The sequence below is a fragment of the Rattus norvegicus genome, chromosome 13, assembly GCF_036323735.1.
Source record: "Rattus norvegicus strain BN/NHsdMcwi chromosome 13, GRCr8, whole genome shotgun sequence".
NCBI classification, from domain to species: Eukaryota; Metazoa; Chordata; class Mammalia; order Rodentia; family Muridae; genus Rattus; species Rattus norvegicus.
In genome coordinates, this window is record NC_086031.1 from 88,695,934 (window position 1) to 88,712,907 (window position 16,974).

At 37.3% G+C, this 16,974-nt stretch overlaps 1 protein-coding gene and 1 pseudogene across 1 annotated transcript; both read left to right on the top strand.

Moving 5' to 3' along the window:
* Window positions 1-639: 639 nt before the first annotated feature.
* Or6k4 (olfactory receptor family 6 subfamily K member 14B) lies at window positions 640-1,587 on the top strand. Its single transcript, NM_001000085.1, has one exon. The coding sequence runs from the start codon at window positions 640-642 to the stop codon at window positions 1,585-1,587; it is 948 nt and encodes a 315-aa protein (NP_001000085.1).
* Window positions 8,337-9,291, top strand: Or6k3-ps1 (olfactory receptor family 6 subfamily K member 3, pseudogene 1; annotated as a pseudogene).

Here is a 16,974-nt window from a genome sequence, read left to right on the forward strand (position 1 = left end):
TTGTGCTCAAATTATCCTACTTTATTGTATTTAATGTAGCTCATAAACTTTTCTTTTTGTTTTTGTTTTGTTTTGTTTTGTTTTGTTTTGAGTTGTTGTTGTTGTTGTTGTTTGAGACAGGGTTTTTCTGTGTAGCCCTGGCTGTCTTGAAACTTGCCTTGTAGAACAAACTGGCCTTGAACTCAGAGATCTGCCTGGCTCTGGCTCTGAGTTCTGGGATTAAGGCATGCACCACCATGGCACAGCAAAACTGACATTTTTGATGTGTTAATTTCATATGTGTGTTTGTTTTGTGATGCTTGGATTGAATCCAGGCTTCTGTGCTTGATAGAAAAATGCTAAACCAAAGAGCTACATCCACACTCTGTTTTCTATTTGTCTTCTTCTTTAGGGAGTAAGTTTATGGAGAGTCTCTTTTCTTCATTTGTGAAAACAACCGATACATAGATACCTTAGGGATATTATTGGTTCTAAATGAATGTCTGTTCATTAATTCTAGGATAAAGAGAAACACATGATTTCCCTAAAACTTGTTTGCCTTTTGATTCTTGTATGACAAATATGTCTGACGTTGTACATTTCACCTAGGATTTGAGCTGTGTGTTTCCCCCCATGAAGACAAACTTGACCCAGAGTATAATGAGAATTAACAGAACCACTTCAGTGACTGAATTCCTCTTCTCCGGGCTTCCCGAGTTTGAAGATGGCCGTTTCCTCTTCTTCATTCCTTTGTTCTTCATTTACGTATTCATTGTTATTGGGAATCTCATTGTGTTTTTTGCAGTCAGGATGGATACCCGTCTTCACAACCCTATGTACAATTTCATCAGCATTTTCTCATTTCTGGAGATCTGGTATACCACTGCAACTATTCCCAAAATGCTCTCTAACCTCATCAGTAAGCGGAGGACCATCTCTTTGATTGGCTGCCTGCTACAGATGTACTTCTTCCATTCGCTTGGAAATTCAGAGGGTATTTTGCTGACCACAATGGCTATTGACAGATACATTGCTATCTGTAACCCTCTCCGGTACCCAACTATCATGACTCCCCGGCTCTGTGCTCAGCTCTCTGCGGGCTCCTGTATCTTTGGCTTTCTCGTGTTGCTTCCAGAGATTGCATGGATTTCCACACTGCCCTTCTGTGGCCCCAACCAAATTCATCAGATCTTCTGTGACTTTGAACCTGTGTTGCGTTTAGCCTGTACGGACACCTCCATGATTCTGGTTGAGGATGTGGTGCATGCCGTGGCCATCATCTTTTCTGTCTTGGTTATTGCCTTCTCTTACATCAGAATCATCACTGTGATCCTGAGGATTCCCTCTGGTGAAGGGCGTCGGAAGGCTTTCTCTACTTGTGCTGCCCATCTCGGTGTCTTCCTGATGTTCTATGGCAGTGTCTCTCTCATGTATCTGCGTTTCTCAGCTACTTTCCCACCAGTGTTAGACACAGCGATTGCACTAATGTTTGCAGTTCTTGCACCCTTTTTCAACCCTATCATCTATAGTCTGAGAAATAAGGACATGAAGACCGCAATTAAGAAGCTTCTCTCCTCTCCGACGATGCTGCCTACCTCTGCAAGCTAAACTGCTTATAGCTCTGTAGACCTTATTCCAACATATCAAACCATAAAATTAGCACATAACTATTCATTGGTACACTGATAATCTTCAAGTCTTTATTGGGGATCTAACTGTATTTATTCTGGTTGAACATATTTAAATCAGATAGAAAATATGCATCTAGATTACAGTGAGGGGTGAACTATACAAAGCAAATATGAATATTTAGGCAGTTCATGCTTTGTAAACTTGAATTTATATAAAATGATTAATCTATATGAGCAATAGTAACAAACACAGATTGTGAAATATAGTACTTAGAATCATAATATCTACAGTTGTTAAAGTTTACTCTGAAATGGTACTACACACTAACTTTGTGACTTCGAAGAATCAACTAGTTAATTCTTTGCCTCTTTGTTTTAAAATCTGTAAGTTTAAAAGTAATATATTTTAAAATTAAGACCTCATACATCAATTTAAAATTAAGTGAGCTATGCAAACCCCTTTGGAATATTATAAAAGGCCAATAAAAGCCAATTGTCAGCTGTTGTTACTTGCCATTGACAAGGGTTTGGATATTTTAAGAAATGCTATAATATAAATATATTAAAACCATATATTTAGAAATCTTACATGTGGTTATTATTTACACAGTTTCTGTTTCTACTGTTTATCTGAAGTAAGGAAAATTCCATCTTCATTCCCTTTAAATTTTTTGACTGAATTTATCCAACTTAATTTTGTTTTTAACTTTTTGTCCTTTTATTTTGAATAGGGTTTTATTCTTTTTATTGAAAATAGATTATTTTCTCATACAATCTAAGCTCATTTTAGTTTCTGCTCCATCTGCACCTCTCGTTTCCTCCTCACCTCTGCTGGTCTTTGTTTCTACTCCCTTTCTGTCAATCAAAAGAAAATAATAGGCATCTAAGGGATAACAACCAAATACAACAAAATAAAATACAGTAAAATGATTCTCCTGATTTTCTCCACGTCTATGATATGTCTCCTTTTCCTCTTACTACCATTTTTATTGTGTCCTGTGAATTTGGTTATGGTGTATATTCACTTGTATTGAATTCCAAAAACTCTTTTCTTTATTGAGCCATTTTACATTCAGTAGTGAATTCTTCAGTTTCCATGAATTCATAAGCTTTCTAACATATCTGTCATTTCTGGTATCCATGGGAGTCTCATAGGATGCAGGGAGTTATTTTATATTTTTTTCTGTCAAGACATGCTTTGTGCTCCATTATGTTGTCTACTTTAGAGAGAGTTCCATGAGGAGCAGAGAAGAAGGTGTATTCTTTTGCATTTGGATAGAATATTCTGTAAATATTTGTTAGGTACACTTGGTTATACCGTCTGTTAGCTCCAGCATTTCTCTGTTTAGTTTTGGTCTGAACAACCTGTCCATCATTGAAAATGGAATATTGCAGTTTCCCACTATCAGGGTGTGAGGGTCAGTATGTGATATAAGCTGGAGTGTTTCTTTTACAAACTTTGGTGCCCTTGTGTTTGAGGCAATGAAGGTAAGTATTGAAATGTGGTTGGAGAGGGGAACACCCTTATCAAAGACAGGGAGGGGGATGGGATAGAGGACTTATGTTTGGGAAACCAGGAAATGGAATAATATTTGAAATTTAAATTAAAAGAAATCCAATAAAAATAAATTATGAGTGTCATGCGGTGGGTGTTACCAGGCACTTAATTCATAACAACAACAATAGAAAAAGGTCATCTTGGTGGACCTTTTCCTTAGATGAGTATGCTGTGTCATTCCCCATCTCCTTGTTTTGAAGGTTATTTCATTAGACATTAAAATGGCTATGCCAGTTTGCTTCTTGGGTCCATTTGCTTGATATATCTTTTTCTAATGCTTTTTGCTGAGGTAAAGTCTATCCTGGATTTTGAGGAGTAATTCTTGGACACAGAAGGAGAAGAGTCCCTGTTCTTACATTCATTCTGTTACTCTGTGTTTTATTATTGGGACATTGAGACAACTGACATTGAGATATATCCAGTATCTAGGATTATTTTTTATTGGATTTATTTTATTTACATTTCAAATGATGTCCCCTTTCCTGGTTTTCCATCCATAAACCCTCTATCCCATCCCCCTCCCGCTTCGTCTGTGAGGGTGTTCCCCCACCCAACCATCCACCGCTTCCTGCCTCCCTACCCTGACATTCCCTTACACTGGGGGGTCCAGCCTTGGCAGGACCAAGGGCTTCTCCTCCTATTGATGCCCAACAAGGCCATCCTCTGCTAGATATGCAGCTGGAGCCATGGGTCTGTCCATGTATACTCCTTTGTCAAACTTAATAATTGGATTTTTTTACTCAAAATGATATTTACATATTCACAAAAACTAGAGATAGATGATAGATAGAAAATAGATAAATAGATAATAGCTAGATGATGGTGATAGATGATAGACAGATGGATAGGTAGCTAGATGACATAATAAATAAATAGATAGACTGATTATTAATAGATAATAGGAACCTCCTGTGAACTGCATTATTTTGTGTCCTTTGAAATGTGTTTCATGCAATGTCACCAAAACTGATTTTCTGCAGTTCAAGGATAGATGTCAGTATTAATAAAACAATTCAAACTCATATATTATAACTTTATTTCTCCCCAAATTCAATGAACATAAAGTTAAGATTACTATAAGTATTGAAAATTATTTAAAATAACAAAGAGGGAAATAAATATAAAATTTCACTAGGATACTTGTGGATTTTTAATATTCTGACATGTTGAATATCACACTTTTTAAGAAAAGGAAACCACAGTAGTTTGTTTTGGACAATGCAACCAATAATTATTTGATTCTGTCTATTATGTGGTCCACTAATAACCAAAAGTATACACTTTACAACATCCACAACATTATAACCAAATAACAAAGTGAAACAAAAACAAAATATTATCACCCCTAGGGAAGAAATCAATTCCCTCGAGTAATTTTCCTTACTTCTTTAGGTAAAATACAAGTGAGATGTAAATAGGTAAAGGGAATCTGCTAGATGTTGAAGCAGAAAAGAGAAGAGGATCCCAGATGGGAAACTATACTTGCATTGCGAAAGGGATGAGAAAAGTTTCGAGAAGTAATGGTCTATTGAGGAACCATGGATGGTGAAAATGAAGTCAACATTCATATGGGATTCCCCAGGTCACACTGGACCTGTATGCTTGGATTTATTGAGGGAAAAGTCCAAGGAGAAACTGAAACACACATTAGAGATGTGGCCCCTAGGATTCTAAGACATTGGAAAGTATAACATCGCAACAGTAATCTCTTTGCTAGACTTTGGGACATGCTTTTATTTTGCTATGAGCATTTGGATCATTGACATTCACTTACATTTGCAATCATAAATCTATATTCTGTCCCATATCTGTCTGTCTTTTCCCACTTTTTCTCCCTTCGTTCTCAGGGTATACACACACAGAGCTTAATCTCTCATCATAGAACTTCATGGTTTAATATTACTAACTTTTTCAGTCCAATCAAAGGGTACAATCATTAATTGGACTACTGAAAAGAAAGTTGTTTAGAGACTGAAATTAAATGGTTTCTTAGGAAATTGACTCTTTCTGTTCTAAAAACAATTAGATTGTTTCATAACTAACATCCAAAGGCACACAAGATGCTTCATACTTACTGCTGTCTGCAATATACCTGCCCCAGTCATGTTACTATCTCTACCCAGAGGCTAACGGTTGTTCCAATTCCTTCATGTTACTCATTGTATCTAAAGTTTTTAATTATCATCAAGCCATAGACAGTGTCCAATTGGTAATAAACCCAGCACTATACATACCAAGCTTACATTCAAATATACAGCATGAAAGACTGCACAGAGGGACTCATAAAAATTATTACAGCATAAACTACGTATATTAAACATGCATGTTTAATATGTATAATTTAACATTATATAATATTTATTATTATTCACAAAATACCAAATGACACATTTTGAATGAAATGCTCTTATTTTCTTCTGTGTAGATTTTCGGTGTAATTTTCTGTTCAGATTTTCTACCATACCACCTTTATCTGCGCACATGTAAAGGGGGAAATCCAGAATGATCACTTAGTTGCAGTGCACTCTGGGAGACTCAAAAACAAGAAACAGTAATTGAAATAATACTGCAGAAAGTGCCTACTGTGCTTATTAAGATGAGCATAATTTGGAAAAATATATTTATTGACAAGTTTGGCCTGGAAATCTGAATGGAGGAGTTAACTAATTAACCTCATGAGAAATGAAGTTTGTGGTACCATAGGGGAGGAATTCCTCACAGAGTTCAGACCCCTCCTTGCTATTCCCTGAGATGACTGTGGTGTGAGTATAACTCCCCTTTGAGTGCTGAAGAAAGACCAATAAGAGACCTAGAGAGACTGAGGCGTTCCTCTGTTCTGGGTCAGAGGTAAGTACCATTGCCAATGCTTGCAAAGGAAGAATAATTAGGCATATGTGCCACAGAAAATCACATGGCTGAGTTTCATCGCTTGTGAGATGAAAATGATAGTCTTATCTGTAGAACTTCATGAGAATCAGGTTGCAAGTGTATATAGTGTGCTGGGGCGATGTCCGCTGCAGCCAATCGTTATACTGTAATATACATTAATTAATTAGTGCTATCACCAACATATTCTCTCATTGTCAGAACATTATGAGCAAATATGAACACTGCCCTCTTAGAAACTGGAGCAGGTTTAAAACACAATGAAGCTGAATAATTCGAAATGTCACTGGTATGCAAATGATAGCAAGGATTTAAGTGCTAGCATTTCATTTATAATGTCCAAAATGTAAACACTGCTATGCATTGGTTTATGTTATGAGACAAAGCAGAGGATAGAGACGTGGTATATATAAGTCGGAGGCTCCAGCACACAGAGGAAGTCATTGCAGTTATAGAAAACTGAAATTAGAAGGAAGACTAGAGTAGGCGGATGCTAGGTGAAATGACAGAGTCTTAATGGGTCAGGTACGTTATCTTAGAGCACATGAGAAAAAATGTAGAACAAAACATTTGTAGATTTTATAGGCATTTCTAGATGAAATCCTATAAGTTAGTGAGATTAGCAAGCAGTGTACAAAACAAGAAATTAGGGAAGTAACTTAGGAAATAGATTCTTGAAGAAGACTTTAAGATGATGCTTATTGACGTAAGAAGGAAGAGGCAGAGTGAGAACGGGAGTTGCATCTAAAAACAAACAAAACAAGGCAGGCCTGCCTTTGAGAGGCATTTGGAGCTGGAGGTATTGAAAGAGAAGGAATAGTACGTGAGGAAGAGAAATGGAGTGTGCCACATGCCAGGCAGGACTGAGTAATAACCACAAGTGACTGGCAGAATAGCACCAGCAGGATGCTGAGGGATGAAGTATGTAGCAAAGGGTTAAGGTGCATAAGAAAGAAAGTGATCTGAATCTTGTTACTCCACAGGAGTCTACGTCACTGCTTAATGTCCTGGTACACCCATAGCCACAGTGCCCATTGTGCTAGCACACTTGCAGCCCAAGCATTTGAACAGGTAAGGAGGAGGGATATTTTATTTGAGATCAGCCTAGACTACATAGTGAATTCCAAGGCATCCTTGGCTATATAGGAAAACTGTCTCAGAAACAAACTGACAAGCAAACAAAAGTCCTAGCACCAACAAAACAACACCAAACATTTATGTTTATGTTCAAATCCCTTGATTCTACATTAAATAGCATTTTTAAATGAGTAAATGAGACTGAGAGATTTAGTAATTTCCAAACACTGTGTGTGTGTGTGTGTGTGTGTGTGTGTGTGTGTGTGTGGGAGAGAGAGAGAGAGAGAGACAGAGAGAGAGAGACAGAGAGAGACAGAGAGAGACAGAGAGACAGAGAGACAGAGAGACAGAGAGACAGAGAGACAGAGAGACAGACAGAGACAGACAGAGAAACAGAGAGGCAGAGACAGATAGACAGAGACAGAGACAGAGAGAGTGTAGGGGGCACATTCATAACATGGCCCACATGTCAAATGTCTAGCTAGGTCAGAGGACAACCTCCCCTTTTGTTGAGGTAGAAATCCCCTTGACTTTCTGCTGGGGTGTTGTATAAGCCAACATCCTGATCATTTTAATTTCTATACCTCCTATATCAACATAGGCATACTGGAATTAGGAATGTGTACTTCTGCACCTGGATTTTTACTACTTGCTGGAACCGAACTCAGGTTACCAAGCTTGCATAGCAAATACTTGTACCTGTCTTACTAGTAAAATTAAGTTTACACTCTAATTTGCTTGAATCAATATATCAAATTAGTGTGTATAAAAATAGTTTGGTGTAGAAAGCACATAAAAAGATGTTTATTTTATTATCTTTAATTTATGCTTCATATCATTAATATTGTTATGTAAATGTGTTATAATACAGAACAATGCAATAATACAATACAATATAGCATATGTAAATTGTTAATAGGGATACATAGAGGAAATGCTGAGATAACTTTGATTAATTTTTATGCCCTTAAAATATTTGAAAACACTTTGGCCTGAAGTTCTACTTCTTCAAGGAGTAAAAAAGGAAATACCAGATAGCAGTCACTATGCAGAATAGCAAGAAGGTGGGAAAAGTGTGCACAAACACTTCAGCTTACTCCCAACGATTCCTTCAAGCCATTTAGCTGGGCATTTTGCTTATTTTCTTCTCCGTCTCTCATGAGTGAAGTGTGTTCTCTTCTTCTGCAGATAGCTCTCCTGGGGACATGGAGAATGGAAGTCTTTCAGCCGTGACAGAGTTTATCTTCACCACCTTCCCCAGACTCCAGTATGGCAGTCTACTGTATTTCTTCCCTTTGCTCTTCATCTATGCTTTCATTGTCATTGGGAACCTGTTGATTTTCTTTGCTGTAAGGCTAGACAGCCATCTTCATAATCCCATGTATAATTTTATAAGTATTTTTTTCCTTTTTGGAGATCTGGTATACCACAGCTACCATTCCCAAGATGCTGTCCAATCTCATCGATGAAAAGAAGTCCATCACCATCACTGGCTGCCTCTTACAAATGTATTTCTTTCATTCATTGGGGAATTCAGAGGGGATTTTGCTCATCACCATGGCTGTTGACAGATACATTGCCATCTGTAACCCTCTTTGCTACCAGATGATCATGACACCCAGGCTCTGTGTTCAGCTTTCTGCAGCCTCTTGCACCTTTGGTTTTCTCATCTTGCTTCCTGAGATTGTGATGATTTCCACTCTGCCTTTCTGTGGACCCAACCAGATCCATCAGATCTTCTGTGACTTGGTCCCTGTGCTGAGCTTAGCCTGCACAGACACTTCTATGATTGTCATTGAGGACGTGATCCATGCAGTAGCCATTATCATCACTGTTCTTATCATTGCTCTGTCCTATGTAAGAATTGTCATCGTGATCCTGAGAATTCCTTCTGCTGAGGGTAGGAGAAAGGCCTTTTCTACCTGTGCTGGTCACCTCATGGTCTTCCTGATATTCTTTGGTAGCGTGTCACTCATGTATTTGCGTTTCAATGTCACTTATCCCCCAGTTTTAGAGACTGCAATTGCACTGATGTTTACTGTACTTGCCCCCTTCTTCAATCCCATCATTTATAGTCCTAGAAACAAGAACATGAAGAATGCAATTAAAAGACTCTTCTGCCTTCACAAAGTTTTGAACACATCTGAAAGTTAAATTTAAGCCACAGATTCTTTGTTATTATTTAAACTATAGAACATGATATTCTTTTATCCATACCTAGCTCTTTGTTAGCTTGAAATCTGTCAACTAAATGTCTTTTACTAATATAAAAGAAGACTACTATTCTCTGCGTCATCACTGTAAAGTTTGTTCTGAATATGATTGGGAATCTTAAGTGTTTCAGTAACTTTAATTTCTGTTTACAGGATGTTTCTTAAAAACCTTGTTCATTGATTTTGAGATTAGAATTATATGGCTTAACTAGACTCTACTACTGTACAATGGGGTATGGTGTCTCCATTCTTGCAATATATCTAAGATTTAAAAAGACTTTATGAGTCATGAATTACCTCATTAGGTAATAACACAATATAGAATCCTATTTCCCTCAATAGATAGATAAATAGATACATGATAAATAGATAAATAAAGACAAGTGAGGGATTTAGAAATGATAGCTAGATATAGATATGTGATAGATTGATAGATGATTGATAGAGGATAGATGGATAGATGACAGATGATTGACTGATAGATAAATATTATGAAAGATAGATGATAGATAGGTAAGTAGACAAACAGGCAGATACATTTAGGTTTTAGGAAACCTCCAATACTACCTCCCTAGTGGCTGTATTAACTATTTTCCCATGGCCAAAGCAGTGATGTTTCTTTTTCTGTAGATCATCAGCAGGGATTTTAGGATGGCATTTACTTAATTGTTTGTGATTTTTTTTATAATCACCATTATAACTGGGATTTCATGGTATCAAACTGAAGTTTTATTTGCACATCTTGCTCATAATTGAGAGAATCTTCATGTACTTTTATGCTAATTTTATTCTTTTGTTAGCTGTTTATATATTCTCTGATTTTTTATTAGATTGCTTGCTTTTTTGTAATTTTGTTTTCATTCAATTCTTCATGTAATATAAACATTAAGTCTTTGGCAGATATCTTCTCCCATTCTACAGTCGGTTGGTCGTTGCTTTTACTAAGAAAAAACACTTTACATTTATTTATCCTGTGTAACTCATTTTTATTTTGTTTCCTACATGGAGACAAACTTTTCTTAGAGTATCTATAATTTCATTTAGTCATTTTAAATGCATACTTTATATTTTACTTTTTATTATTGATTTTACTTTTGAGATTTCAATCTAGGTATCTCATCTCTTCTTTTCTCTTTCCTCAAACCAAACATTTCCACATACCCGTCCTTGGTCCCTTTTAAACTCATGAACTTTTGGTAAATTATAAATAATGCATAATTATAAATAAATGCATATATCTCTTAATAGAACATGATTTCTGTATAATGTTACCTGTAAGTGTATTTTCAGGAATGACCATTTGGAATTGGGTAACCAATTCGTATGCTTGTCCCTGAGCAACATCATTTTTCTCACTTTCTGTATTCATTAGTTGCCTCTATTTCTATGTGTAATGTTGAGGTCTTTTGGGCTTCTCCTTGTCCCCACTAGCATGTCTACTGTTGCCCTGACTCTGCTTCTGTTTAGGAGTCATGATAGTGAGACTTCATGGATGTATCTTCTGACTTTTTTTATTATTATTAATTCTTCATTGGATTCTTTTTTGTTTTTTTAAGATTTATTCATTTTACTTATGTGAGTACATTGTTGCTGTCTTCACACACACCAGAAGAGGGCATCAGATCTCATTACAGGTTGTGAGCCACCATGTGGATGCTTGGATTTGAACTCAGGACCTCTGGAAGAGCAGTCAGTGCTCTTAACTGCTGAGCCATCCCTCCAGCCCAGAATCAATCTCACAACTCCCCTGATCATCTGGCTCTTGCAATGTTTCTGGCCCTCCTTCTGCAATGTTCCCTGAGCCTTAGTTACAGGAGTTTGGTTTGTAGGTTTATCTATCTATGGGAACTAGATCTTACCATTTTTCACTTTGTTGGATTGTGGGTTTCTATGTGCTATAAAGAGACATTTCCTTGGTTATGAGTGAATACTATACTTACCTGTGGGTATAAGGAAGAATATTTAGAATATAGTTAGTTTATGCTAGTTTATGCTACTTGTGCTAGTTTAATTTTCCTCAAAGATGCACGGCATCAGTTGCCCTGAGTAGTTGGCTAGGTTTCCAGTAACAGGAATGATTTCTTTCTGGTTGAGCAAGTCGTAAGTCCAATTAAAAAGCGCTCATTTCCAAAGAAGTGATTTTGTCACTTTTGCACCCTTAGAGTTAGAGTGTAATGATGGTCATTGTGGTTATTAGGCAGCATGCAGGATAAGACTTTGGTTGCTTTTCTCCTTTGCAAGCTTGCATGGTGCCTTCTTCTACCATGAACACTAGTCTTCAAGGACAAGGCATTCAGTAAGTTCCAGTTTAGGGGCCTCTGGGCCTAAGGTCTGAAGTGTATTATGTTGTCAGCAATAAGGACTCACCTTCCACCTCTGGGGAGAGCAAAGGAGAATAGCAATGGTCTGTAATGTTTTGGGAGTCTCTTGGACAAGTCTGAGCACTAACTCAAATGAGAGTTTCTTATACCTGGTGTTGAGGTTTTGTTAGATGGTCTTGGCTCTTGGAGGGATCTTGTAAGCCCAAATGAGAAAATTACATTTAAACTATAAATGTATATTCTAGGTATTTTTATGGGAGATAGTTAATAGTATGTTTACTTGTGATATTTTTGTATATCCTTTCTTTAACTTTGCCCCTCTCCTCCTCCTGTATTTACTTTCTTCTAACATCCCTAACTAGAGCTTCCTTTTTCCCATTTCCCTAAACAGATTTCTTATATCCTTCTACTCTCCTTGCTATTGCACTCAGTCATTTCTTAATCTGGAATTCTTAAATCTAGATCATCGACAAGAAATTATGAAAGGATTGGGAAGCACAGTGGAATATAATCAGTGGTAAAGCTCTTGACTGGTATGTTCATGACCTTGGATTCAATTCTCAAAACCAAAGCAAAAATAAAAATTAGTAAAAAGCAATATGGTTCCAAGCAACTAAAAAGATTGAAATACAAAGAAAGAAATGTAACCAAGGAAGTAAAAGCTCCTTTCTGGAAAAAAAAAGCACAAAATATTATTGGTGCCTTCTCCTAGCTGCCTGGCCTTATATCCTCTCAGTGAGAGAGAATGTAGTTAGACGTGCTGTGTCTTGATGTCCCAGAGCAGAGTGTTCTCATGGAGGGCTTCCCCTGCTCTGAGGGAAAGGACGGGGGTTGGGGGGTGGGTGGTTCATGGGAAAGGAACTTGTGAAGGTGGGACTGGGAGGAGAGCTGCAATCCGAATGTAAAGTGAAGAAATAGATAGATAGATAGATAGATAGATAGATAGATAGATAGATAGATAGATAGATAGATAAATGGGACAAAAAGAAAAGTTAAGAGTACATACACAAACACAGGGGAAAATCTTACATTCACGTAATAGAAAAATTGATATAATTTAAATTCTTATCACACATGGAAGCTCCATGCTGTCTATATTTCACACTGACAACATGTGTTATATATGCTGCTGGGACAGCATAAGCATAAACAACTTTACTCAACTGTTACCCTAGAAACTACCATAGCAACCTGCCACACCACGCACATCCACTGATTTAACAGTGGCATGACTGTTATGGGTAACCAGCCACCATCTGATTTAATTTGAGCACACAAGAGAGAATTCATGCATACTACTGTGAATTTAGTTTAAAAAAAACCTGCTGAAGAAGTATTTGTTCCCTTGAAGCAAATTTACTACTGTTTATCTAAATTGACTTGGTGCCAAACTGCTTTACAAGTATTTATATTTATAGCCACAGACAAATGCTCTTCCAACCTTTAATGAGAGCAGCAGTGTGTATTTGTGTACAGTGTTAGTAGTACAAAGATCCCTGGCTTCTCATGCTTGTGAGAACAAAAGACAATTGAGTGTTCATTCCTATACGTGACATTTGCACTACCCTCTCTAAGTCTCAGGGAATAAACACAGAAAAAAGAATGTAAGATCGAAAAAACAACAAGCAAAAGAACTGTGAAATGCTATGCTATGGGTAAGACATAGCCAGTGCTGTCAGGATCTCACAGGATCTGTGGATACCTTCAATGGACCTATACGAGATTGGACCTATCAACAATCAATCATAGATTGGAGAGACTTTTCTAATTCCCTAAATATCCCTGATGAACTATTGCCTACTGGACTGCGGCAGAGGAATAGTCATGGTTCTCAGTTTTACTTCCACTGAGGAGCCCACCAGGCTTCAGTGGCTAGTATTAATCATGTGGTCACACAGAGGATCTCAAAACAAACAAACAAACAAACAAACAAACAAACAAACAAACCAGAACACACGTGACTAGAAAGATGGGTCAGCTCTGCATTTCAGAGCACCAGCTGCTCCCCTAGAGGCTGGAAGTTCAGGTCTCAGCACCGACATGCAAGCTCACAAGTGTCTATAATTGCCGTCACAGGAAACCCATGGGCCTTAGATAAGCCCACATGGTATACAGATAGACATACAGGCAGACATATTCTTTCCTGAATCATGTTTATGTATACTCCTAAATTTTCATTAATTATGATTTTGTTTTGTCTCATTGTTCCTTAATTTTTGAAAGTAGTAGGTATGCTGAAAGACAAACATGTTTTATTACTATGTTTCTATTGCTACCTACTTAGGTCATGTAGGAAATGAGTCCTCTTTCCCTGTGATACTCTGCTACTATTTTATTATAAAATACATCATAGTTTTCCATTTTATCTCAGAGTCATCTACCTGATCTCTAATTCTTCCAATTATTTTATGAAGTACTGATCCCAACACACACACACACACACACACACACACACACACACACACACACACACAATTTTATTGAATTTGCTTCTGAAGGCCAGTAGTCATTATTAGAACAAATAATGTTTTATGATAATTATTCTTCCCTTGGAGAAAAATCAATTCCATTGTTGATGGTAATTTAGTGCAGTCATAACTTGTTGGTGCTGCCTCCTCTTGAAAAATAGTGGGGTGGGGATCTAGAAGTAAAAGAAGAAAATGAGTAGGAAGACACACTCTAGAATAGGGGAAACAGAAGTCAACAGTTGACACAATTTCTGGTGAAAAATTAGAGTCAGGAAGCATTCAGCTGATCAATAAGACAAAGTTAGACAGACTTCATGCAGGCTTTGAGAAAATAAAAAGTGACTTTTTTCATTTTAATCTTTGAAACATGCATTGTTTTCTAATGGGTAAAATTTTTAATAGAAATTTCTCTCTATTTTATTCACTAATTTATTCATGATCCTTGTCAGAAAATCACCTTCAATATAGCTCTCCTTTCTTTCTACAACACAGAATAATGACAGCATCCTTCCATGGCTGTTTTGTCACAGCAGTTTTTGGTGTCATATCTAAATGGAGAATGACTTTAAAAACCATAGCACTGATAAAGGGTGTGACAATGTTCAGCAGGATCTGGAAGCATCTTGCTCAGCAGTGACTCTCCCTGACCCGAGGATCTAATTAACAGAAAGCACAGAATGTGTTCACCTCTCAGTTGACCCCAGGAGGGAAGTGTTTTCTCTGTACTGTTGAGGGAATAAAACCTCAGTGGAACCCACATTCCCTTCAGGATGTTCCCCCGGATGGTTATAAGAACTTTGTAGAGGTGCTGAGAGAACAGGTACAGAGATACCGGAGTAAAAACCCTGACTACTTGACACATCTGAGTTTGGCACTCCTTAGGTCAAAGGTGAGCGTTCATTTCTTTTACCTGAATGAAGCACTCAGTAACTGACTGTTGAAAGTTCAAAGTGTGAGAGTTTTGGGAAGCATGGAAGTTGAAACTTGCTTTGGCTATATGAAAAATTTCATCTTTCGAGCTCTAGGCTCTGAAGAATAACATAAGAAACAATAGTGAGTTATTTAGCCTGTGCTCAACTTCACAGGTGTAAGTGATGACACGATCGATCCCTTCCCCTCTGTCTGCTCTGCAGATTTCCTTTGTTTTAATTGTGCTTTTATATTCAATTCAAACTGTTTTTATTGGAAAATAAACTATTCCCAAGTGCCTAATATCTATCAAGGGTAAACTATGCACTAATAGAATCTAGTGACAAAAACCCAAACCAAACCAAACAAACAAAAACCCTGCAACAACAGTGTTAGGATTTTGGTAACGATCATCTAGAGGATGCATGTGAGAGACAGTCTAAGGAGTACACGTGTGGGAGCATGTTCATGTCTGTGCATGTATATTTGTGAATGTGAGTGTATGTGTGTGTGTGTGAGTGTGTGTGTGTGTGTGTGTGTGTGTGTGTGTGTGTGTGTAGGAGACAGTACTAACAGCCTATAGCCTTTTCAAGAGATACAATAGCTGAATTGAGACTTGAGAATAGATCAGAGTTAGACAGGTAAAGGAGCATGAGCATAGGGGCACCCTAAGAAGAAAGCTAAAAGCCACCACAGCTCTAGCAAGTATCTCATGGTGAACTTTGAAACTGCCACAGAGAAATATGAGAAAGTGAAGACAGAGAGTGTTATAAATTGAAATTTGAGACAATAGGAAATGATGGGGGAGTATTTTCTTCAACTGAAAGTGTGTGTTGACCGATATTAAGGATCAGGGCTTCGGTGTTCCTGCAGACATAAATAATGAGTAATGAGCATGACTGTCAAAATATAAAACTATAAAATCGTCACTCAAAAATAATCTAAAAAAGGTTGCTATAGGAAAATGGAAAACACAGGAATGATGGTTTATTGGAAATCAATAACAAAAAGTTTCTAAGAATAATAAGCTCCTTTACATGATTCAAAAGTATAATCATAACATAAGGACTGCAATTTCAACTGATTTGACATTAGTATGACAGGGATACATAAGGCAGAATGGTTTCTGAATAGCAAAAATGTGGGAAAACTACCTAAGAAGTGATTGAAAAAAATAACACAATCTCAAGGAGATAGAGTTAATTCTCTCACACAGCCGGTCTATAAAGGAAATAAAAACCATAAATAACAATAATGAGTTCTTTTATAAATTAACTCACTTGATTCAAACTTCTAAACACAAGTACTGTTCATAGACAGTAGAAGACATAAGATTCAGAGAGATTATATATGTTGCCCACTCTCCAGTTAATAGTGGACAGAATAAAATTCAGCCTCAGTATGTTTGACATGAAACCACTCTACTAACCATTATAATATGCTCACCCAAAGGCAAAAGTAGAAATACAGACAATTTATTCTGTGTTTTGGATATTAGAAATTTCAAATCCCATCTAAAGGGATATATATGTAAAGTAACATTTACATATATGTATGTACATGCTTGCATGTATGTGCACAAATTAGGCACACATTCATGTGCAAGTGGAAACTAGAGCTCAATGTCAGGATTGCCTTCCAACATTTCCCACCTTATTTTTTTCAGGCAGGTACCCTCACTGAACCTGAATCTCACCCATGTGCCTTTCTGTCTGTCAAGCTTCTGGGGTCCTCTTGTTTCCACATCCCAGCACTGGGGTTACAATGTAGGTCTCAACAGCCAGCACTTCCGCACGGACACTGTGAACCTGAATTTAGTACCTCAGCCTTCTCTCCTTACAGCCCCAATATTTACATGTGCACTACTTTGAATATCTTCCACGAGAGTTGAGTGTGGCCTTTCCCTCATTCACAGGTCGCTTAGATGGGGAT